At 40.1% G+C, this 26109-nt stretch overlaps 1 protein-coding gene across 1 annotated transcript; it reads right to left on the bottom strand.

Annotated features, from left to right (window-relative positions):
* Positions 1–1241: 1241 nt before the first annotated feature.
* Positions 1242–9926, bottom strand: LOC132608698 (uncharacterized). The gene is made up of 2 exons (XM_060322440.1): positions 9534–9926; positions 1242–1731 (listed from the first exon to the last, which is right to left on the bottom strand). Exons 1-2 carry the CDS (start codon positions 9836–9838, stop codon positions 1527–1529), a joined length of 510 nt encoding a protein of 169 aa, XP_060178423.1. The 5' UTR covers positions 9839–9926; the 3' UTR covers positions 1242–1526.
* Between the last annotated feature and the right edge of the window lie 16183 nt (positions 9927–26109).

Raw genomic sequence — 26109 nt, 5'->3', positions numbered from 1 at the left:
AAAGTTTGCCTTATAAGGCAAAGTTTAAATTTTGCTATGCCCCTCCGGCAGACTTTTAGTTATGTTTAACTAAAAGTCTGCCGGAGGAGGCAGACTTCGCCTTGAAGCATATATATGTATTTTTTTTTAACTTTTCAAGGTAAACTCTTAGTAATGCCTTAACTAAAAGTGTACCCCATAAAACATAACTAAAAGTATGCCCCATAAGGCGTAAGTTTTCCTTAAGGCATAACTAAAAGTTTGCCTTATAAGGCAAAATTTAAATTTTGCTATGCCCCCTCCGGCAGACTTTTAGTTAAACATAACTAAAAGTCGGCCGGAGCGGGCAGACTTTGCCTTGAGGCATATATATATATATATATATATATATATATATATATATATATATACTTTTCAAGGTAAACTTTTAGTTATGCCTTAACTAAAAAGTGTGCCCCAAAGACATAACTAAAAATATGCCCATAAGGCGGAACTTTTCCTTAAGGCATAACTTAAACTTTGTCTTATAAGGCAAAGTCTATGCCTTAAGAAAAGTTCTTACCTTATGGAGCATAATTTTGTTATGCCCAAACTAAAATTCTGCCCCATAAGGCATAACTAAACTATGTCTAGGAAAAATTCTGCCTTATGGGGCAGACTTTTAGTTATGCCGGATCCGGCATAACTTTAGCTTTTCCTTAAAGATTGTATGTTGGATCCGACATACACTCCCCAGTCCTATCTTGCGAAATTATTTTTTTATTTTATGCCTGAGCGGGGGTTCGAACCCAGAACTTCATGTATTCGCCCACCTTTCCAAGCAAAGGGCAAAACTTAAAGACCACAAATACGAGGGGCAAAATTTAAAGACCACAAATTTGAGGACCAAAATTTAAAGACCACCCCAAAAGAAGGGCAATCCGCGCAAAAAAATGTATACATACCTTACTAGGCTGGCTGGAACAAAATGAAGCCCACTCTTATATCCAAGTTTATATAGTCCTCGAAAGATAGTCCAAGTAATAGAAAAAACAAGAAGTAAAGACTAGTAAAAGTAAATGAACGAGCTTATAGAACTACTTCATTACGCCTTGATATTTCGCGGTACACATAAACTATAAATTGGAAGTGAATATAAGGATGGAGGCTTACACTGGTGGCCTCGTTTGGATGGACCGTCATCCGAGGGGAAGGTTTTCCTCTTCGTGCTCGTGAGTGTGTGCTGGGTGCAATATGGACCAAAAAGATGGTAGGAAGGTGAGTTACTAGCCAAATGTTCTTTTATTATGGCATACAGATAACTAGTACACAAACCTCAATGATATCCGAACTCCTAACAGTGAAATGTAGAAATGACAACAGCATAACCCTAATCTGGTGAAGGGAGAAATCCTAATACATATGCAGTCTAAGATATCGGGTATCTAATGTTATGCGTATACTGTATAACATCAGAGCCATCTAATTATCATCCCCAAATGACAAATTAAAACATTCTGCATTTGATACATAATTTGTTATAAGAAGGATCTGGTGACCAAACTCATTTACTCAAATTTATAATGCTTGTCCACTTCTTCAGAAACATCCCAAGTGCAGCTCATTCCTTTGGGGAACTCAACCAAGTCGCCTGCGCCTATCTCAACAGCCTGATTAGACCCATCAGGGTAAACCTTCACCTTTCCTTTCAGCAAGTAACATGTTTCTTTGGCAGAATATGTCCATGGAAATTTGCTTGGAGGGCAGCCCCACCTATTTCACAAGAACGTCTCCACTTAGGAACAACAAAAAGAAATTATAGGGTGGGAGTAAACAAACATGTAAAAAAACAGTGATTAAGCACATGCCGACCTATTGAAGATTCTTGATGCCATAATGTGCGACGTATCAACTAGGAAACAACTCCAGGACCGAAGGAGTAACAGAAGATAAACCACCCCTTTAAACATGGCGCATCAGATTATCAGAGTGAACAGCTAGTGAAGGTTAAATAAGTACCCCCATTTTAACATGGTGCAAACTGTTTTAAAGCATTGAAACATACCTTCTCTAGGTAAAATTCGCTTCCTAGGCAAGTAACTAATGCAGTAATAAAAGGTTCAGGCTTTGCACTTATGATAACCCCATTCTTACAATTTGGATGGTTAACACAATCTTAATGGGATCGTGCTGTTAAGGTTTGTGATCATGATGTTCTAGGCATGGATCTGAATAACAAACTATTATGCTTAGTTACTGCAGAAAGCTGCTGTATTATCTCCTCCCCCCTTTTGTTTATCTTTCCGTTGTTTATTTCTCGTCTATGCTAATTGAGTTTAATCCTATGAGAGGAGGGAAAGATTTTCTATTTCACATGGCTAACAATTTTGTATATCTAGAAAGATCAGAAAACTGGAAGTAGACAAGCGAAAGATGCTGCCCAGGTTTGAATCCCAAATACTTTGATATGGAATTCATTAAAAACCGACATAAGGTTCTCTCTCCTCTGCTCTGCCAACGGTAAGATCTGCTCCCTCCCTCCTTCCCTCTCTCCCCCCCAACCCGCCACCCCGTCCAATGACCATACCTCATCACTGTTCAGGTGACGCCGATCACTTTTCCGACTAGATTTACTTTTCTTCGCTCTTCCCTTTTCTTCTTCTCCTCTTCTTCTTCTCTTCTCCTTTTACCCCCTTTTTTTATCTGCTTCTGGCGCTGCCAGAACACCACTGCGCTATCGCCGGTGACTTTTTCCGGCACCATTTTCTGGCCAGCCCTCTCTTTCTCTCTCCTTTTTTTCTTTTTTTCTTTTCTTGTTCTTTTTTTCTTTTTCCCCCCTCTTCTCTTCTCCCTTTTAGGTCTTTGTGAACATTATTCCGACAGTGAACAGTACTCGGACGTTAAACAGTGTTTTCCGGCGGCGACCAGGTTCAGTTCAACTGGAGTTGGTACCTCCGGTTGCCATATCCATTATTTGTCCATACACTTGTAGTTACATTTTACTGACTTTAGACCTTTGAATAATTTATTAGTTCATACTCGTTTTCGTGGCTTTGGTTAGTGATGGTAGACTAGGGTCATGTTCGCGTTCGGGGACGGGGGCGAGGGTTAGGAGGGGTAAGTGGGTTAAAGGAGCGTCTAGGTTGAGAGTAGGTTCTTGGAACATTGGGACGTTAACGGGCAAGTCCATAGAGCTAGTTAAGATTCTTAAGAAGACGAAGATTAATATAGCTTGTGTCCAAGAGACCAAATGGGTAGGTCCTAAAGCTAAGGAGATAGACGGGTATAAGCTGTGGTTCTCTGGTAGGTCGAAGTATAGAAATGGGGTGGGCATTTTAGTAGATAGTGAATTAAGGGATCAAGTGGTAGAGGTTAGGAGAGCCACTGATAGGATGATGTCGATTAAGGTGGTCGTTGAAGGGCTCATTTTGAACATTATTAGTGCATATGCGCCGCAAACGGCTTAGGCGAGGAGGAGAAGAGGCGCTTTTGGGAGGATTTGGACGAGTTAGTGGGAGGCATACCGCCTACTGAGAAGCTATTCATGGGAGGTGATTTCAATGGGCACATCGGGCCTATTTCGGGAGGTTATGATGATGTGCATGGAGGCTTTGGCTTCGGGGACAGGAATGGAGGAGGAGTCTCACTTTTGGATTTTGCAAGAGCTTTTGAGTTGGTGATAGCCAGTTCGAGTTTCCCAAAGAAGGAGGAGCCTTTGGTAACCTTCTGTATTTCGGTGGCTAAGACTCAGATAGACTTTTTACTCCTTAGGAAGGATGATAAAGGTCTGTGCAAATACTGTAAGGTCATTCCGAGCGACTATCTTACAACCCGACATAAGCTCTTGGTGATGGATTTAGGGATCAAGATGACGAGGAAGAAGAGGGTCGTGGATGACCGACCTAGGATCAGATGGGGGAGTTTGACCACGACTAGTGCCCTGGAGATGGGAGAGAAATTGAAGGATATGAGGGCCTGGGATAGTAGTGGGGATGCGACCAGTATGTGGGATAGGACGGCTAGTTGCATTAGGGTGGTAGCAAGGGCAGTGTTTGGGGTCTCGACAGGTAGTCGTGGTCAGCATCGAGGGGACTGGTGGTGGAATGGAGAAACTCAAGGAAAGGTGGAAGCAAAGAAGGTGGCGTATGCGAAGTTGATAGAAAGCAAGGATGAGGTGGAGAAGTGGACGAATAGGGAACTTTATAAGATGACGAGGAAGGAGGCGAAGTTGGCGGTTTCGACGGCAAAAACGGCAGCTTTTGAACGCCTTTATGCTGAACTAGAAGAGAAAGGAAGGGATCAGAAATTGTTCAGGCTAGCCAAGGCGAGGGAAAGAAAGGAACGTGATGTGGATCAAGTGAAGTGCATCAAGGACGAGCATGGCAAAGTATTGGTAGAGGAGACTCTCATTAGACGGACAGAGACATTGTGTTGGGAGATTTAGAACATACAGGAAGGCGCCACGATTTTGGGTATTGCAGGAGTATTAAGATTGAGGAGGTTAAGGGTGCTGATCGTAGGATGCGCAGGCGAAGAACGACCGGACCTGACGAGATTCCTGGAGAATTTTGGAAGAGCGCGGGCCCGACAGGTTTGGAGTGGCTGACTAGGTTATTTAATGTCATCTTTAAGACGGCAATGATGCCCGAAGAATGGAGGTCGAGTGTTATGATCCCTCTATACAAGAACAAGGGAGACATCCAGAGTTGCAACAACTATAGAGGTATCAAGCTGCTAAGCCATACTATGAAAGTGTGGGAAAGGGTGGTGGAGATAAGGGTGAGGAGAGGTGTGTCTATTTTAGAGAACCAGTTCGGATTCATGTCGGGATGCTCAACTACAGAAGCTATCCATCTTGTGAGGAGACTGGTGGAGCAGTATAGGGAGAGGAAGAGGGACTTACACATGGTATTCATCGACCTAGAAAAGGATTACGACAAAGTTCCAAGAGAGATCCTATGGAGATGCTTGGAGGCTAAAGGTGTACCTGTGGCGTACATTAGGGTGATCAAGGACATGTATGAGGGAGCCAAAACCAGGGTAAGGACAGTAGGAGGAGACTCAGAGCACTTTCCAGTTGTGATGGGGTTGTATCAAGGATCAACTCTTAGTCCGTTTTTATTTTCCTTGGTGATGGATGGATTGACGCGGCAAATTCAAGGTGAGGTGCCATGGTGTATGCTTTTCGCGGATGACATAGTCTTGATCGACAAGACTCGTAGCGGAGTTAACGCTAAGCTGGAGGGTTGGAGACATACTCTGGAGTCTAAAGGGTTTAAGCTGAGTAGGACCAAGACAGAATACTTAGAGTGTAAGTTCAGTGAAGCACCTCAGGAGGCTGGCTTGGAAGTGAGGCTTGGTACCCAGGCCATCCAGAAGAAAAGTAGTTTCAAGTATCTTGGGTCTATTATGCAAGGCAGCGGGGAGATTGACGATGATGTCACACATCGTATTGGGGCGGAGTGGATGAAATGGAGGTTTTCTTCCGGAGTGCTATGTGACAAGAAGGTGCCACCACAACTCAAGAGCAAGTTCTACAAAGTGGTAGTTAGACCGACTATGTTGTATGTGGCGGAGTGTTGGCCAGTTAAGATCTCTCACGTTCAAAAGATGAAAGTTACCGAGATGAGAATGTTGAGATGGATGTGTGGCCACACCAGGAGTGACAGGATTAGGAATGAGGATATTCGGGACAAGGTGAGAATGGCCTCGGTGGAAGACAAGATGCGAGAAGCGAGATTGAGATGGTTTGGGCATGTGAAGAGGAGAGAGACAGATGCCCCAGTGCGGAGGTGTGAGAGGTTGGCCATGGATGGTTTCAGATGAGGTAGGGGTAGGCCGAAGAAGTATTGGGGAGACGTAATTAGACACGACATGGCGCAGTTACAGCTTACCGAGGACATGACCTTAGATAGGAGGGTTTGGAGGACCCAAATTAGGGTAGAAGGCTAGTAGATAGTCTCGTTATCCTTTCTTATTAGTAGTCGCATTATCGCAGTATAATTTCTTGTGCTCTGATTTCTGCTATTATCTGTTATTTCCTGTGCTTTGATTATCCTATGTTATCTGTGTCTCTTGCGTTATTTCATTTCCATATCGCTTTGAATCTCTTAGCATTATCTGACCTCTTTTTATGCTTTTTATTGAGCCAAGGGTCTTTCGGAAACAGCCGTCCTACCTTGGTAGGAGTAAGGTCTGCATACACTCTACCCTCCCCAGACCCCATGTTGTGGGATTTCACTGGGTTGTTGTTGTTGTTGTATGGAATTCATTAATGTCAATAAGACTTTGGGTGGACCAACAACGTGATATCCACAATTTATATAAAACAGTTCTCACCGCTTCAAGAATTTAGCGGAGCTGCAGCAGGTAAAATGCCAAAAGTGTGTTATGATGAGGAAATATACTTCGAAAAATCTATTGCACCTAACTTCACACATCAAAAAGAAAACAAGGCAAAGCTTCTCTAGGTATTTAACGACACTCAGGCTAGAGAGGCCAAAATATGATATAAGACTTGGAGCTAAAAAGAAATGTATTCCTTTCTGTTAGGATAAAAAACTAAAATTGAGTAGACAACATTTCATATGATTAAAACATCCTCAAATATGTCCACAAAATCCACCGTCATCTAATACCGTACTTTTAACTTAAAATATGGCACCTTCCTTGAGCTTATGCAGCTTGCCGAACCTGAATTTTCGTTTCTACAACATTCGCTACTTATATTTTTTTTCTTCCTACAATGTTGATGATTAAGGTGTCACTTCATCCACCCTTGAGTTCTTAGAAGTGGAGAGACAACAGAAATTTACAAACTTACTAAAGATGAAATGAAGGAGAAAAGAAGTCAAATAAATGTGTGTGTTTCATGGGGTCATCAATCGGGTAAAGTGTTTCTGAGAAAAGATGAGGAATTAAAGGCTGGATAATGGTTGGTTATTTGAACAAGATGAATACGGAGGCTCTCTGAGTTCATTGGCGTGAAGATAAGGAGTGTTGCAGTGTCAAGTTTGTAGAAATTATGGATGGCGTGATTTCTAAGATAGCAGCAACAACCATCGAGATAGCTTCTTCTTTCTCTAAAATAACCCTGGTGAGATGGAACAGCAATGTATCCCTATTTCCTTGCCACTGTGGACATGATGAGATGATCTAATGACCCTACAGCTAAGAGATGACATGAGAAGTTGATTATTTTTCCAATCAGAGGTTTTTTTATTTATTCTGATATCCATCAGATAAATGGAAGCTCAGACTTTTGAAATGGACAGTAGGTGGAAGCCCCGACACTCAATTAGAGAAAACCACAACACCATTGGTGCTCTCCCTACACGTATATTGGAGCAAGAGCGGCGCTAATTTGAAGGGTTGACTGACTCACTCACTGGGACTGGCCTAGAATAGTTTGGAGGGGAGGTTACCCCAATTCTTTTCTTATCTTCCACTTATTTGATGGGCTGCTTAAGGGATTATCTATAACTCTACACAACTTATCAGTTGACGTAACCCTTTTAGTATGAATAGTTTATCCCTGACTAAAAGACAAGGTTATTCTCTACTTATTTCTAACTAAAAAATATAAATAAATAAAAAATTATCATAATTAAATTGTAATCTTTTGTTAAAAAAATTTCCCCATCATAGAGAACTTGACTCTGATGAGTGAGACTGTTGGTCCAACTGCAAAAGATCTGAATTATGGAATAGAACTCATCCTCGTTGGTCGCATCAAGGGATGATCCTTCCGTTGAATAAGTTTTTTGCTGCAAACTACCAGCTACAAGCAGACTGAATTACTCTTGTATAACCATTTCCGACTTCCCAAGAAATATCAAGTTTCCTTATTGTGGTTTCAATTTGAATAATGAAGAGATGTGGATTGAAAATATTGGGTTGTTTTTAGAAGGTAAGTGATGAGTATTTTCAGAGAATGGGTGTTATAAGTGTAGCAAAGAAATGAAATGGAATTCCAGCTCTAAGACCAAGATTTACGCAACACCACAAGGGACAAGGGAGAGAAAGGGAGAAAAATAGAGCGAGAAAGAAGATCCGGAGAGAAGAGAAAGATAGAAGCAGGGATTGATGCACAACATGATCTGCAGGTTCGGTTGAACCCAATAGCTTTAACTTAAACTCCACGTATATGTTAAAAAATTTACTAAATAGATACAAATATTAAATTCTGAACCCAGCAACTCAATTGGTCAATGAGTTGTAGCATCCCGAACCCATAAACTTTAAATCTTGTATCCCTCTCTGGATAGAACAGTTAAATCAATTCATAGAGTATCTTTCATCAAGTATTTTCCCAAACAAAGTAATAAATGATCCTCTTTATAAAGTATGCAAGACTAAACAAGCTAGACATCAGTGATAATAAAATCTTTATCTCTAGTTAAAAAGATAAGGGCAGATAAAGCCGTTATATCTGATTAAAAGATAATATTATCAGTAGTAAGAAATGAAACGTCATCTCAAACTAAAAAAGTTGTTTACTTTATGTCTAACCAAAAACATAAAGATAATAACACTGCAGTTTCTTATTGAGCTCATGAGGCAATTCTGGTGGATTTTTGGTGGATCTTTCATGGGGTAGTCTGTATCGCGGTTATACTAATGCATCCTGAATAAAAGCATTTTCAGTAGTTTTTTTTAGTCACAAATACTTTTACCAATCAAAAATAACCAAATGAATTAACAAGAGAGTGAAATTCTCAATTGTCAGTCGACTAAGTATGAATAGAATGCCTCTCAATACTGTTCAATACTAATAAATACAGCTACTTAACCATAAGGTTGGTTCACAAACAGGAAAATCATTGTCAGTGGGATTATATGGCTGAGATCGTTAGGGGCTGATGACAACTTAGTTTAGCTTAATCAACAGGATCTGCTCTTTATCAAAACTTTAAGTGAGGCGATGAAATTGGACAAACTTTTGGGCGTGTTGGTACGGAGGAAAACATAATGTTTTATAATTTTCCCATGTTTTTGGAAAACACCTTCCTTAGAAAAACAAGTTCTTTAAATATTAGGAAAATGACTTTACATTGATTGAGTCCTTCCCATCCTCCAACATACCTCATCTTCGCCCCCACCCCCATAGCCCCCATACCCACCACCCTATACCCCTACCAATCCTCCCACCTTGCATAGTATTTTTCTAGATTATATACGAATGCTTTTAAGATATTCTTTCTGTCCCAATGTACGTGGTACCTTTTGGATTTCGAGATTCAATTTTTTTCATACATCTTTAAATATTTTGAATTGCCAATTTTTTTAAAGATTGGTAATGTTATATTTTGAATTGTCAATTATTGTGACTTATTATGCTTTTTACATAGTTTACAGATATGTCGTTCAGTTTTGCCCCGAAAGAATTTTGCCAATTCTCAAATACGGTATATAGAAAGCGAACAGTTAAACAAGAATAACTATTAGACACCAATCTTTGTAGGCAGCAAAAAAGGGTTACTGAGCAGTCCTTATGTTGGGAATTTGAGCACAAGAAATACAAAGAGAAAGAAATAGCAAAACCAAAAACATGTATGAGAGAAAAAAAGGCATACTTGGGCCAAGATCTGACACCGAGGTCAGTGAGTTTAGATTCAGGAGGATTGTTAATGACTTTGACTCCAGCTATCTCAGTTGCCATGCTGCTGCTTGATTCCTTTTCACTTGCTCCTCTTATTCTTAATAGTCCCCTCTTTGTGGTTGATAATAATGGTGTTGTGTTGTTGCTCAATTTGTGGTGTAATGGTTTATTAAAATATGAGCTGCTTATTACGGAGTATCTATTAGGATTAGGATTAGGATTATTAGCATTACTGATGAAGATGCCACTGCTTAGAATAGTACTCCCCGCACAAGCCATGCTACTATTATTCAATTTCTCAATTAGACGCGCACACACCCACTGCTTGCTTAGTAATCATTTCTTTACTACATTAGCTTCCACTTGTATCTTATCATTATTGTTTGGCTGACAGGAAAAATGTGGACAAAATTTCGTTACTTTTTTATTTTTATTTTTTTGGATTGTATGCGCACATTTAAACTGGGTTAATTACACTAACACCCCTATAATATGATTTAGTATCAAATTCACCCCTGTATTTTAGAATCAAACACTTACATTTTCTACTAGCGTAACTAAATACATTAAAATATAATTATTAAAAAATAAATTAAATATACGGAAAAGGGCCTAAAATACCCTCGAACTATTGAAAATGAAGCAAAAATACCCTTCATCCACCTTTCAGCCCCCAAATACCCTTACCATCCACCTATTGGGTCTAAAATACCCCTATTGCTAACAGAATATTCTGGTCAAACACGTGGCATTTTTTTATTGGTTGGCTTATAAAATTAATTAAACTAATTGACCAGATAACCCAAGTGCCCCCCACCCCCCGACCCGACCCCCCCCCCCCCCCCCCCCCCCGTGAATTGTTTTTTTTTTTTGAAAAAAAAGTAGACATTTGTTTTGCACCCCACCCTACCCCGCACCCGCACCCCTACCCCCCCCCCCCCCCCCTCGACGCAAAAAAAATTAATATTTTTGAAAAAAAAAGTTTTTGACGTTTTTTTTTGGGTTTTTTTAGCTGGGAGGGAAGGGGGGCGTAGGGTGCGGGGTTTGGGGGGTGGGGGGAGGGGGAGGGTGCGGGGTGGAAAAAAAAGTCAACTTTTTTTTTCAGCTGGGAGGGGGGGAGGTGTAGGGTGCGGGGTGGGGTGCAAAACAAATATTGTTACGCTTCTCAACTTCCTAGTAAAAAGCACAAGTACTGTGAAATGTCTTGATAAATTAAAATGTCTAATGTAATTGAGTTACCAAAAAAAAAAAATATCTCACCCTAAAAAACATGGTATATTTTCAACCAAAAATCTAAAAGGCACAAGTGTAGACTACAATTTTTGCACCCCACCCGCACCCTACACCTCCCCCACCCCCCAAAAATCTAAAAGGCACGAGTTGGCTTTTTTTCCACCCCGCACCCTCCCCCTACGCCCCCCTCCCCTCCCAGCTAAAAAAACCCAAAAACAACGTCAAAACATTTTTTTTTCAAAAATATTAATTTTTTTTTCGTCGGGGGGGGGGGGGGGGGGGTAGGGGTGCTGGGTGGGGTGCAAAAAAAAAAAATTCACCGGGGGGGGGGGGGGTAGGGGGGTGGGGGGGCACTTGGGTTATCTGGTCAATTAGTTTAATTAATTTTATAAGCCAACCAATAAAAAAATGTCACGTGTTTGACCAGAATATTCTGTTAGCAATAGGGGTATTTTAGACCCAATAGGTGGATGGTAAGGGTATTTGGGGGCTGAAAGGTGGATGGAGGGTATTTTTGCTCCATTTTCAATAGTTCGAGGGTATTTTAGGCTCTTTTCCGTTAAATATATTCCCCATGGTACTTGATTCCTTTTAAGTTGCTGCACGTGTTGTCAGTCCCCTCTCGGTGCTAGCAGTAGATAATAATGGTACTGTTGTGTTACTGAATTTGTGGTGTAAAGGCTTATTGAAATATGAGCTGCTTATTATGTACTACTTATTTGTTAGGATTAGCATTACTCATGAAGATGCTAGTGCTTAGAGTAGTACTCCCTACACAAGCCATGCTATTATTCAATTTGTCAATTAGAGGCGCGCGCACACACACTGCTTTCTTACTAGTCATTTCTTACTACATTTGCTTCCACTTGTACCTTATCATTTTGTGGGACCATATTGTTTGGTTCACGGGAAAAATGTGAACGAAATTTCGTGAATTACTTTTTTCCTTTGTTTTTTTTTTTTTGTTTTTTTTTTTTGTTTGCATTGGACGCACAAATTTAAGATTGAAATTAAAAGAACAGAGAAGAGTGACATGTTTTAATATTTAATTTTGAAACAAAGAATGTTAAAATCATATGATAATTCATAATCAATTAATTGATGCATCGTCCATAGAAGTTGTGTTCCACAGCTTCCTAAAGCCAAGTATTCAACTTCAGTAATTGATAGCGCCACAGATGTTTGCTTTTTGCTATGCTAAAAAATGAGAGATTCTCCCAAAATTTGACATGTTCCACTAGTACCTTTTGGTCTATCTTGTCACCTACAAAATCAGCGTCTGAATATCCAATTAAATCAAAATTGTCAGAGTGAGGATACTAGAGACCAAGTTCTTGAGTCCCAATGAGATAAAGAATGATCCTTTTACTACTGTAAGATGTGATTCCTTAGGATCTTACTGGAATCTAGCGCATGTGCATACACTAAACATGATGTTTGGTTGACTAGCAGCGTGGTATAGAAGTGACCCAATCATTCCACTATAAGTTTTCTCATCTACATCCTTTCCGGGAGCATTTGTCTCAAGACAGGTTGAGGGACTCATTAGTGTACCAAAAGCTTTAGCTTTCTCCATTCCAAATTTCTTGATGAGCTCTTTAGTGTACTCTATTTGACTTATGAATGTGCCATTAATCGACTGCCTTATTTGCAATCCTAAGGAAAATGTCAGTTCGCCCATCATACTCATTTCAAATTCTTCTTTCATAAGATCAGCAAAATTCTTGCACGGGAGAGGGTCAGAACTTCCAAATATAATATGATCAACATAAATTTGAACAATTAATATGCTACTGGATGACTTTTGAATGAAAGGAGTGGTGCCAATTTTTCCTCTTTGAAAATTGTTTTCAAGTAAGAAGGAGCTAAGTCGGTCATACCAGGCCTTGGGAGCTTGTTTGAGTCCATATAGTGCTTTTGATATCTTAAAAACTTAGTCAGGGCATGAGGGATTTTTAAAACTTGGGGGTTGTTGGACAAAACTTCCGCCTTAAAGAATCCATTTAAAAAGGCATTTTTTACATTCATTTGAAATAATTTGAATAGTTTAAAGGATGCATATGCTAAAAGAATACGAATGGATTCTAATCTTGCTACCGGAGCAAACTTTTCATCGTAGTCAATACCTTGTTGCGAGTATCCTTAGACAACTAGTCTAGCTTTGTTTCTAACGACTTGCTCAGATTCATTTAATTTGTTCTGAAAGACCCATTGTGTTCCTATTAAAGAGGCATTTTTTAGTCTTTGAACAAGTTTCCATACATGGTTTCTCTCAAATTCCTCAAGTTCCTTTTGCATGGCCTTGATCCAGGATTCATCTCTCAATGTTTAATCAGGCTCAAGTTGTGAAGTGAGAGTGAATGAGGATTGTTGTTTGAGTGAGGCTCTGGTTTGCATGTTTGCCTTTGGGTTTCCCAGAATGCATCGTTTGGGAAACTTGCCTCATTTTTCCATTCTCTTGGGATATTCGATGGCTGATACTGAGAGATTTCTTCAGGGTTTGTACATTTAGGAGTTGGCTAAGTCTCACTTTTCTAAGTAGTTACCACTTCTGGTTGTGAGTCTTCATTAGTTGACTTGGTCAAATCAAGCTCTCTCCTATATCATCATTAACAAAGCTTGTGTCTTGGACACTATGGTTAGTATCACTGAATACAACATGAATAGATTCTTCAATAGTCATAGTTCTTTTGGTATATACTTGATATGATCTACTAAATGAAGCATATCCTATAAAAATACCTTTATCTCTGCGATGATCGACTTTTCCCAAATTATCCTTACCAATGTAATGAATGAAGCACTTACATCCCAAATTATCCTTACAATATACTCACAGAATCGTCTGAAATCAACCTACAAGAAATATTTTCTATAAACTTTTCTTTTCTACTGCACTGTCATAGTTGGAATATTTACGAAATCACAATTGTCACTGGCCATAAGAAACTACACATCTATTGTTCAGTGTTAGCTAATCTTTAGTCCTTGTGTAGTATTGGGTGAAAATTGATGCAACTCAAGAATTCCAAAAACTCGCACTCGAGTGGTTTATTCGGCATCCGCTCCCGCTCAAGAAGATCAGGTTTCTCTAGCTTACGAAATGTATTATCCTGCAAGTCTCAAGAGTTAGTTAGCAATCGAGGTTTTTGTAACCATATTGAGGTTTTTGTATCCTTTTCCTCAAGATTCTTTTTTATCCTCTGTTAATCATTGCAGTGCTTCATTGCTTTCCTTATCATCTTCTTCACTCTCATGGGTTGCGATTTTGAAAGAAACCACCTTCTTCTTTTCTTCTTTAGGATATCTGTTAATCATTGCAGTGCTTTATTGCTTTCCATATTTCCATACTCGGGTCTCTCTCACAACTGATCCCTGAAATAAAGAATTTATTTTGCTGGAATTCTCTGATTCGAATAAACCATACCTCTGAATGCGATCGATAGGCCCCACAAACATTTCCCAAAACAGCACAAACCTTTAGATATAGACACAACCATAGCCCACTCTGAACTAGGAAGATATTTTGATTCCGCTAACCTTTCTTTCACCCTTCTAAAGCCGTTCTTCGCACCACGATTTCTTAGAAACACATAAACACAACCTTGAAACCATGGTTTACTCATGCCAGAAAAGAATTCTTGCTCTATCGGAGCAACTCTAAGCAATTTAATCGGGGGGGGGGGGGGGGGGGGGGGGATTGTGATCCCCTTTTAATTATTAATCAACTACCAGTTATGATAGTCGATTATCGTGCAAGTCTCAAGAATTAGTTAGCAAGAAAATTTTAAATTGGTAAACAAGAAATAAAAAGTAAATGACATAGGTGATTTTTATCTAGACCGGATCACCGGTGTGGTGCCTAATCTAGTCCTCTTGAGTTACAAGGGTTTTCTTAGAGCCTTGAGTGAATGTAGGTTACAGTGATGGTTCCTTAGTTGAACTACGTTGCTTTGTCTCCACTGGATAAATTCCAGTCTCTTGGTCACAACCTAAACTTGTATTTATACATATCCTCTCCTTTTCTTTTTCTATCACTAGTAAACTCAAAATGATTACAGTGCTTTGGTAAGATAAAAGAGTGAATAAAATGTTGCTCAAGTGAAGTTGTACAATGTCTTCACTCTTGATGCTCTTCTTTTTATAGTGGCAGTTGTTGGGCTATTCCTTTTGATCATATGTTGAACTGGATGAAATTGTGGAAATCTATCTTTCCTTTGATTGATATTCCAAAGGCTTGCTCTAAGGTCACTGTCACGACCCAACTAGGGCCGCGATAGGTACCCGATATTGTCTTACCGAGCACCTCTTATCTATCGTTTTACCTTTACTACTGAGTGGGCCATATGAACTATACCGTTATTCCTTTACTTAACACTATTATTACTAGCATAATTATAAACAGGTGTTAATAAACTTTGTTAACATATTACACAACCACAAGGACGAATAAGGGTGCAAAGCATCTAACTGTACATATCTGTCTACGAGCCTCTAAACAAAATACATATATTAACAAGGAGGGCCGGGTGCTGCCATGCCCGAATATGTACACAAAAGTAGTACCAATGAACTGAAGCTCCGGAACAACTGGAGCGCTCTCAATGTACCGCGGGTGGAGCTCCTAGGAACCGAACTCGTCTACCTGTTTACCTGCGTGGCATGAAACGTGGCGTCCACAAGAAGGGACATCAGTACGAGTAATGTACCGAGTATGTAAGGCATGAAAAGCAGCATAATAAGGTACATAAAGTATGAATAACAATGTCATGGGATCATAGAGCATGTAGTGAGACAAGAGAGTAACCTGTACATATGAATGCCTTCTTGGCCGGATGTCATGCATGCTTATCTTTCCTTTGAAAACATTTCTTTTTCATATACATAGAAAATAGAACATGTCATAGCGCCGAACAACGCCGGCTCGCCCACATATGTCCCGCGTCCGGGATGATAAATCACGCCAGCTGACCAGGTGGCAATGCGTCTATAGCGCAACATATCTCCCTTTCCCCATATCCCCCATATACATATACATATATCATATAGTAAGCATGCATGAGAGCCCAAAGAAAATCATGTATCCATCGGAGTGACGTAAGGTCGGTAACCTCCGATTACATTATGGGATAACTGTTACATCCGACATTTTTGTTCATTCGGAAAATTCAAGATAAAATGACTTGTGATGAATAAGGCCACAATTGGACCTTACTTGGCATGAATGTGTAAGTTATGAATACCTTGGTGTGGAATTACGAAAGGAGGCCAAGGGCCAAAATTGGAATTTTGGAAAACTTGGTCCATGAATTACCATTTTTAGCCAACAATTTGGGCTCAAAAAAAAAATAATAAGATAAGGCCCAATTGGGAAGGCCCAACCGGCCACTTCACTTTAGCCCAAGTCCATGGTGAATAATTAATCACCATGTGACATTATATATGTGATCTTATCTTAAGAAGGTTCAAGAAAAAAATCAAAAGAAATCAAGAGCAAAAGAGGAGAGCATTTCGGGTTTTGGAGAGAAAAAGAAAGAAAAGAAAGAAAAATTTTTGGAGCCAATCCTTTGGTTTAAAGAGTTCATCTCTTGAGAGATTATTGCTAAGCACAAGATTCTCTACAAGTTGGTATAAATATTGGGGCAAAAAAACAATTTTTATCTCCAAGTGAAGGGCTTGAAGAAAGGTGAGAATTTCATGATTTTGTTGTGTTATAAATGGTATATGTATGTTGTAGTATGTGTGAATGAATGAAAAACATGGAAATTTTGTGTGTTGGAACTAGGGGTGTGTTGGCCGAATATGTACATGAAATTGCATGATTTTAATGGCTTGAATTCTTGTTGTAATCTAGTTGTAATATGATGGGAATTATATTAGAAAGGAAAGTGGAATGAATTAGTAAAAAAAATTGGAAGTGTGGGAGGTGGTCGTGTGGTGCTAGGTTTGATATGAAATATGAATTTGATTTTTGGTTGTATGCTAATTGAGTTAAGGTGAATTGAATCTTGTTAGCATGTTAATTGTGTTGTTATGGAAGATTGGTTATTAAGTTGTTGAAGGAAATTATTGAACTTTGTTATGATTTGTGTATAAGTGAAAATGAAAGTGTTAAGAGGCAAATTATGCTTATGACAATGAACTTGGAATATAAAAATGTGTTGATGAGTTTGCATGTTGAAAGTTAGGAAGGGATTGGAAAAGTAGTGACTTGATGGAAAGTTGAATGTTTGTGAATTTTATGAATATCTTGTGAATATTATGTGAACATGTTATGGATTCCTCCGATGTGTGTCGTAATGATTTTGATGGATAATGGATATGAAAATAATAAGTTTTGGTTGGAAATGTAAGCTTGAAACGAAAGATGATTCGTCGTGTCGAAGGGTGGCTAATAATGCCATAGCGTATGATTTAGTGTTTATTGATGTTTGTTGTTGTTTGGATGTCTCCTCTGGGTTGTTGTGTTGCTAAGTTGAGCCGAGCTAAGTCTCGGGGATGTCGTATATACAGAGGAAATGCTGCCGAAATTTCGGTAGGCAATTATGTGTAAAGTTAGAGTATTGAAAGAATGAAACTAACCAAATGGTAAACTTGACCATTTCCAGATTTTGGACGAAATTTGGATTGACGCCGAGCGAGCATAAGGCGCCATCGAGGTATGTGAAGCACTTCTCTACGTTCCTAGGCATGTTCTGGATGTGGTAGGCTCGACCGCGAGCCTTAAGTCCGACTCCGTTCCCCGGAATTCGAGACGGAAAACCGCTCCAATTCCTTCAATTCAATTGAACCTATTTTCTTACAAATTGTCCTTAAAGTGAGATTTTGCACAAAAATTTCCCCAAACGGAGTCGGAACACTTCCGAATGAGTATGGGTGACCTCATAAGGTCAATTATCAATAATTTACGTATGTAGTCTCGGGTGGGTCCGAGGTGGGCCCACAAGGCCCGATACTCCCGGTACGATTTTAAAATACATCTGTTTTGGTCCGATGTTCTCCAAAAACTTCTGAACTATTGTTTTATGTATATTATGGCTATTTTTGTGTAATTTATACAATATGATTTCTGAACAGTTGAGAATCCCATTCTGATAATAATCTGTCGTGCCTTCCCAACTAGGATATAGGCGCGTACTATGCATACTATCTGGATATTCTGATTTTGGCTCGCCGTTTGGCACCCTTCAATTTGATCGAGTCTGTATGTTGAGTCTGTAGGTAGGTGGTTTCTCATTTATCGATTCGTGTCTGTCTCAATGCATTCTTTCACTGCGACCCGGGCCAGGTTCTGTTATCGTGCATAATTCTCTGCATTGTTCACCGCGTCCCTCGGCGTACGGGCCGGGATCTGTATGTCTGTATGATCTGTGTATGGGGATGGCGGCCAGGATGGCATATGATCTGATTTGATTCTGTCTGTCCACCGCGTCCCGTACTAAGAGGGCCGGGTTCTGTTACCGCGCCCCCAGACAGGGCCGGGATCTGTATGAATATATGCGTGTGCCATCTGTATTTATAAAGCACACGCCTTTGTATGATTTTGTATGACTCTGTGCTACTCTGCATGCATAATTCTGTCCGTCATACTACTGTCTGTCCGTCTGTGTTACGACTATTTCTGTATGTCCGTATGGCTTCTGCTTCTGTATGTCCGTATGGATTCAGATTCTGCTCGTCTGTCCGTATTATGATTCCGTCTGTCTGTCCGAACTATAATTCTGTTCATTTGTGTGTAACACGATTCTATATGTCTGTCTGGATCATAACTCTGTCCGTTAGTTTGACTTATGATTTTGCCCGTTATATTTCTGTGACTCTAGTTCGGACTATGTTTATATCTGTTACGTTTCTGCTTTACATACTCGGTACATTTTCCGTACTGACCCCCGTCCTTCAGGGGCTGCGCTACATGCCCGCAGGTACAGACGCACCAGGTGATACGCCGCCCGCGTAGGTTTCCGACTCTACTTTTTGAAGAGCTCCTTTAACCCGGAGCATATCTTTTGGTATATATTTTCTGTCTTCTGTGTACTCCGTATGTGTGTATATTCTGGGTACGGCGGGGCCCTGTCCCGCCATATGATTTTGTATGTCTGTAGAGGCCTGTAGATAGATGTGTGGGTTACGGGTTTCGTCTGTATGTTAGCCTTATCGGCTTACTTGTAAATGTCTGTATGTTCAGGTATATATGTATATATACGTATGGTTGCGCGCGTGCCGTATTTGTATCGACCTATTTCCGTACTTCTGTTTTGAAACGAAAAAAAAAAAAAATTGTATGATTCGAATTCGATCAGATAGGTACGTATGGGTATCCAGTTAGGGTACCAGTCGCGGCCCACGGGGTTTGGGTCGTGACAATAACCATGGCCGCTTTGTCTCGCCTTGAAGGAACTAGTACAATAAGGCGAGACTATAAATGAAAAATAGTTTCAAGAGAAAACATATAATAAGATCATAAACCTCATAAGGCGTCAACTTATATTCTTGAAGTCTTTAGAAAGTAGAGTCATATTTAAGGAATAAAGTTGAGGATCAAGAACTAACTCTATATTCTCATATTCATATTGAATCCATAACTTGAGATTTTCAACCATGAAACCATATTTATCATAATCATCATAGACATGTTCTCATCTTTAACAACATCGTCTTCATTACAAAAACATGTCCGTCGTCATAATCATAAAACCTTACAAAATCATAAACCATTGTTTTGGAAGAATATGGACATTTTTGGAAATTATTTACGGGTTATCAGGGATAGAATCATGCTTTAGAATTCTAAACATCTAACTTTTAAAAACAAGGAAAATATGGAAACAGTTATAAAGCCATAGCGCAGGAATCATGCCTTTGAAAGAAAGGGACGAGCCTTAACATACTTTGTCCACTTCCCTAGTCAACCCAACTTAACTCTTGGCCTTCCCAAAATCTATAACAATGTTAATGAATACAAACATTAGCTATAGATATCCAAGAATCTCATTCTAAACTAACACTTTGTCTACCGAAATTTCGGCAGCATTTCCCCTGTAAATACACCATCCCCGAGAATCTAACTCGACCAATTTTATCAACAACAATCCGAGAATTCAACTCGGCCAAACTATCAATAACAATACCAACAATCATACTAACAATTTCAACAATCAATCCAAAATATATTCTACATCAACAATACTTGCCACACAATTCATCGGCACTTTATGTGTATTCAATTCAATCACATATAATCCGACTAACACCAATGACCCCACATTTAAGTGTTAATCCGAAATCTTTCTAACATGATTCAAGAATACTTCAAACCATTCATATGACATTCAAAACAACCCGATTAACCTACTACTTCCCCCGAGACCTTCCAACTTCTATAAGAACAATAGCAACCTAATTCCTTCTTTCAAATTCAATTACAACAACCCAATAATTTACATTCTAACAACATTACACCAACAACATCACACTAACAACATCATCTCCCATAAATGCAAGAACATTATATTCATTAACTTCTAAAACAAGTTTCCCAACTACTACAACTTCACTAAGATCATTAAACATTCATTATCAACATGGAATCCATGACAACAACAACCAAAATACTAAGTAAAATTGATCCCTTATTTCCATACAATACACACGGCCAAACACCATATATACACGGCCACAACATACATCCCTATTTTCATGATTTTCATCCACTTTCACATACTACAACATACATAATTACCCATAACATATAAGAAAAGGATTAAACCTTACCTTTTTCCTTGATTCTTCACTTGGCTAGAATTTTGCAACTTGTATAAATATATGTTTTTCTTGCTCCAATAACCACTTCACTTTGCTAAGGACCCTTCAATTAGTTGTTTGGCTAGAAGAGAATAATTTTTGATGAAATTTTTTCCAAGGTTCTTACTTTGTTGTGGTATGGCCGAATGGCCCCTTATCTTTTCTCCCTCTCTTTGTTCTTCAAAGTTCTTGAAATTTCTAGGAATATAATGAATAAGATGACTTATTTATTTTATACCCATGTGGGCTTTGGCCCATTTGTTGACCGGCCACCATGGCCTTTTTACGTAAGCCCAATTGTTTTTTGTTTTGTTTTACACTTCATGAAAATTTATTTTTTTCAAATTCCAAATTTGCCCTTCGCCTTCCTCCATGTTTCTACGAGTCATATTTCAAATTTCCCTTTTTGCCCCTAGCATTTCTTAATATTTCCACTTCAAAATTTTCAGACACAACTTGTGTGCTGAACCAAAAATCAAAATATAACCTCGTCCTTAACTTCCCGCGAATATCCTAAATTATCCGAACGTACAAAATGCGGGATATAACATCCTCCCCCCCCCTTTAGAACATTCATCCTCGAATGTTGGATTGGCCTGATGGTGTATTATAATATTTCGGGGAGGTCTCCTTTATAGTTGTCTCGCACGTCACTTAACATATCTGTTTTAGAAGCTTAGATTGCCTGTAGACCATGGGCCGATTAACTTAGTTCCGTCAACTCCGAACCAACCGATTTGTGACTTGTACTTCTTGCTATACAAAGCCTCATAGGGTGCCGTCTCGGTTGTCCTTTTTATATTTGTTGACCTCTCCAAGTACCTTCCATATTTTCCCCCTATCTCTGCCTCATATTACACCCGTTGCCAATTTATTTCTACGCCCTTTCGTAACCTTCACGATATGCCAACATACTCCGAACCCTGGCCTTGAGTTAATAAGTCCCCTTTTATGGAGCTCGAATCGTCATAGTTCATTTTAAGTCTAGCATGTTCTCCCCCCCCCCCCCCCCTTTATTAATAGGGTCTATACACGCTTATGCCCTTTAAGTACCCATCGCCTTCCGCGACCTTCTTATAATTGTAGTTCCTTCATTGCGGAGTCTGTCACGTCTATCTCCTTGCTAACTATGTTCCCGTGTATTACTGTGTTAGGAATTTCTAGCCTTAACTAGTGGTGGATCCAATATCAATTTTTACCCTGTAACTTCTGTACTTATGTCTTTCACTCTGCCTCTCGAATTCCGTTCGGTTAGTATCTTCTATATATCGCTACACTAGTTGCTGGGATTCTACAGTCACAAATGAGATGTTACATGCATATATATATTTACTACTATTTTACTTACAAACATTTCCAAACGCTATTCGAACTTACTTTGATCTCAGAGCTGTGTTGCGCGTTCTTCCTTTTCACCAGTCTAGTCCGTCTCAGCCTACGCGACCTCTATAAGGTTTCTAACCACTCCACATACTCTAATTTTCTTTAGGTTGCCCTAATTTCACGTTCGTCTCCTATACCTACATTTATGAAATTTTTAGTACACTTCTCAGGGGGTCACCCATCCTGAAATTGCTCTCACTCTAGCACGCTTAACCTAGAAACTTTAATGCATTTTGGTGTCTTAATGCTAGTATTTTTGCCTCCACTCCCCCGCACTACCTTTATCACGTAATCTGGGGCAAGTTGGGGTCTTGACAATTTCCGAAACACTCTCGTAACGCATCTTTCCCTTTTAATTACTGTTTTAGCCTTCGCAATCCCCAGCATTCATCTTTTACCTATGTGTACGACTACTTTTCATCCTGAATTTCCAAATTCCCAATACGTTCAGAAATACAAAGAGCAGTATATGATAAAGTAGAATCTAGATCAATTAACACATACATATCATAGGAAAATGCTGATAGTGTACCTGTAGCCGCGTCTAGGGAAGGTTCAGGATCCTGTCGTCCTGCCAATGCATATATACGGTGCGGAGGACCGGCTGAACTGGGTGCCCCTCCTCCTCTGCCTCGGCCACGGCCTGCTGGAGCCTGGGAAGTCTGTCCAGGAGGGCGCACGGTCGATGATGAACCAATTGCTGATCCGGCGGGATGAGCTCTGTCTCCCTCATTCCTTAGTGGGCAATCACGCATCAAATGGTCAGTCCGACCACAGGCAAACCATGCACCTGTATCTAGGTAACACTGTCCAGAGTGTGGCCTGCCACACCGAGCACATCGTAGTGGGGGTTGCCCCGTCTTGTTAAAATCAACTCTATACTGGGACCCTGAAGCTCTGGCACTCTTATCTGGTCCTGAATAGGTAGGGCGATCAAATCTGCCACTCGCAAATCGAGGAGGTACGCTGGCCGCTGGTTGGCCTGAATGCCTGGATTGCTGCTGTGCTTGTCCCCCTCTATACTCACTTCTAGTCTCGAAAGGTCTGGCCCTTTTTCTGGAACCCCTATCCGAATAACGCTCACCTCTCTGTAGCTGGTGTTGTTCCTCCAGGTTTTGGGCGTGGGCCTGGATACGAGCAATAGTCATTCTATCCTGGAGTGAAGCCGTCAAGCACTCCTTAACTAAATGTGGTCCCAACCCACTCACGAACCGATGTACATGATCTCCCATATCAGCCACCATGGCTGGGGCATACCTGACCAAAGAGTTAAAACGGAGACTATATTCCCGGATGCTCATATTTCCCTGTTTGAGATTCAAAAACATATCGGCTCAAGCCCGCCGAATCTCCGGTGGTAAATAATGTCGTAGGAATGCTTCAGTGAACTCTTGCCAAACCGGGGGAGGTGCATTTGCTCCCCTTGAAGATATCCAATTATTATACCACTGAACCGCTACATCCCACAATCTGTATGAAGCCAACTCTACTGACTCTGTATCTGAAGCATGTATTACCCTCAGTGTCCTCAGCATCTCGTCTATAAAACTTTGCGGGTCTTCCTCTGGTTTCGATCCATAAAACTCCGGATGTTTCAGGGTGATAAAATCACGGGCTCTTACACTCACTACCGTGTCCCTCTGGTCAGCATCTTGCCGTTGAGCTTGTGCAGCAACTAACTGGGTCAGCAACTGAATAGCCTCTGTTATCTGCTGGCCCGAAGCTGCTGGCGGTGGAACTGGAGGTACTGGGGCAAGAGCTGGAGCTCTTTCCTGCTCTACTGATACAGGGGAAGCAGGAGAAATCTGGGAGGAGCCTCGTTGTGAGACTTGCCTTCTTCTACTTCCACCGGTGGCTCCTGTTCAACTCATCTTCCAGCCACCGTCTTGCCTTTCTGGGCCACCGCAGCTTTCCCCTTCACCGGCATCACTGAAACCATAACACAGGATTAAGAAAAGAACATGGAAACCTGGTAACATAGCTCTATCGCACGATCTAGAGTACAAAGAAGGTCAGATTTCCTAAATGCCTTGCAGCCCCCTGTTTATAAGTGTGGCGCGCTACACACCCATAAACAGGACTCTACTGGACACGGCTCGCAAAACAATCCCTAGGACGAACTGCTCTGATACCACTTTTGTCACGACCCAACTAGGGCCGCGACAGGTACCCGATACTGTCTTACCGAGCACCTCTTATCTATCATTTTACCTTTACTATTGAGTGGGCCATATGACCTATACCGTTATTCCTTTACTTAACACTATCATTACTGGCATAATTATAAACAGGTGTTAATAAACTTTGTTAACATATTACACAACCACAAGGATGAATAAGGGTGCAAAGCATCTAACTCTACATATCTGTCTACGAGCCTCTAAACAAAATACATATATTAACAAGGAGGGCCGGGTGCTGCCGTGCCCGAATATGTACACAAAAGTAGTACCAATGAACTGAAGCTCTGGAACAACTGGAGCGCTCTCAATGTACCGCGGGTGGAGCTCCTAGGAACCGAACTCGTCTACCTGTTTACCTGCGTGGCATGAAACGCAGCGTCCACAAGAAGGGACGTCAATACGAGTAATGTACCGAGTATGTAAGGCATGAAAAGCAGCATAATAAGGAACATAAAGTATGAATAACAATGTCATGGGATCATAAAGCATATAGTGAGTTAAGAGAGTAACCTGTACATATGAATGCCTTCTTGGCCGAATGCCATGCATGCTTATCTTTCTTTTGAAAACATTTCTTTTTCACATACATAGAAAATAGAACATGTTATAGCGCCGAACAACGCCGGCTCGCCCACATATGTCCCGCATCCGGGCATCCCGCGTCCGGGATGATAAATCACGCCAGCTGACTAGGTGGCAATGCGTCTATAGCGCAACATATCTCCCTTTCCCCATATCCCCCATATACATATACATATATCATATAGTAAGCATGCATGAGAGCCCAAAGAAAATCATGTATCCATCGGAGTGACGTAAGGTCGGTAACCTCCGATTACATTATGGGATAACCATGGCCGCTTTGTCTCGCCTTGAAGGAACTAGTACAATAAGGCGAGACTATAAATGAAAAATAGTTTCAAGAGAAAACATATAATAAGATCATAAACCTCATAAGGCGTCAACTTATATTCTTGAAGTCTTTAGAAAGTAGAGTCATATTTAAGGAATAAAGTTGAGGATCAAGAACTAACTCTATATTCTCATATTCATATTGAATCCATAACTTGAGATTTTCAACCATGAAACCATATTTATCATAATCATCATAGACATGTTCTCATCTTTAACAACATCGTCTTCATTACAAAAACATGCCCGTCGTCATAATCATAAAACCTTACAAAATCATAAACCATTGTTTTGGAAGAATATGGACATTTTTGGAAAATATTTACGGGTTATCAGGGATAGAATCATGCTTTAGAATTCTAAACATCTAACTTTTAAAAACAAGGAAAATATGGAAACAGTTATAAAGCCATAGCGCAGGAATCATGCCTTTGAAAGAAAGGGACGAGCCTTAACATACTTTGTCCACTTCCCTAGTCAACCCAACTTAACTCTTGGCCTTCCCAAAATCTATAACAATGTTAATGAATACAAACATTAGCTATAGATATCCAAGAATCTCATTCTAAACTAACACTTTGTCTACCGAAATTTCGGCAGCATTTCCCCTGTAAATACACCATCCCCGAGAATCTAACTCGACCAATTTTATCAACAACAATCCGAGAATTCAACTCGGCCAAACTATCAATAACAATACCAACAATCATACTAACAATTTCAACAATCAATCCAAAATATATTCTACATCAACAATACTTGCCACACAATTCATCGGCACTTTATGTGTATTCAATTCAATCACATATAATCCGACTAACACCAATGACCCCACATTTAAGTGTTAATCCGAAATCTTTCTAACATGATTCAAGAATACTTCAAACCATTCATATGACATTCAAAACAACCCGATTAACCTACTACTTCCCCCGAGACCTTCCAACTTCTATAAGAACAATAGCAACCTAATTCCTTCTTTCAAATTCAATTACAACAACCCAATAATTTACATTCTAACAACATTACACCAACAAC

The sequence above is a fragment of the Lycium barbarum genome, chromosome 9 (genome assembly GCF_019175385.1).
Source record: "Lycium barbarum isolate Lr01 chromosome 9, ASM1917538v2, whole genome shotgun sequence".
In the NCBI taxonomy this organism is placed as follows: Eukaryota; Viridiplantae; Streptophyta; class Magnoliopsida; order Solanales; family Solanaceae; genus Lycium; species Lycium barbarum.
Note: the sequence above shows the minus strand (reverse complement) of the source record. Positions and strands in the feature narration are given on the sequence as shown.

Excerpts from the sequence above, each read along its gene's own strand:
- LOC132608698 (XM_060322440.1), bottom strand. The coding sequence starts at position 9,838 with ATGGCTTGTGCGGGGAGTACTATTCTAAGCAGTGGCATCTTCATCAGT. Across the intron at positions 1,732-9,533 it reads GGTGTCAGATCTTGGCCCAA|GTGGGGCTGCCCTCCAAGCA; the intron begins GTATGCCTTTTT and ends CTTGTGAAATAG.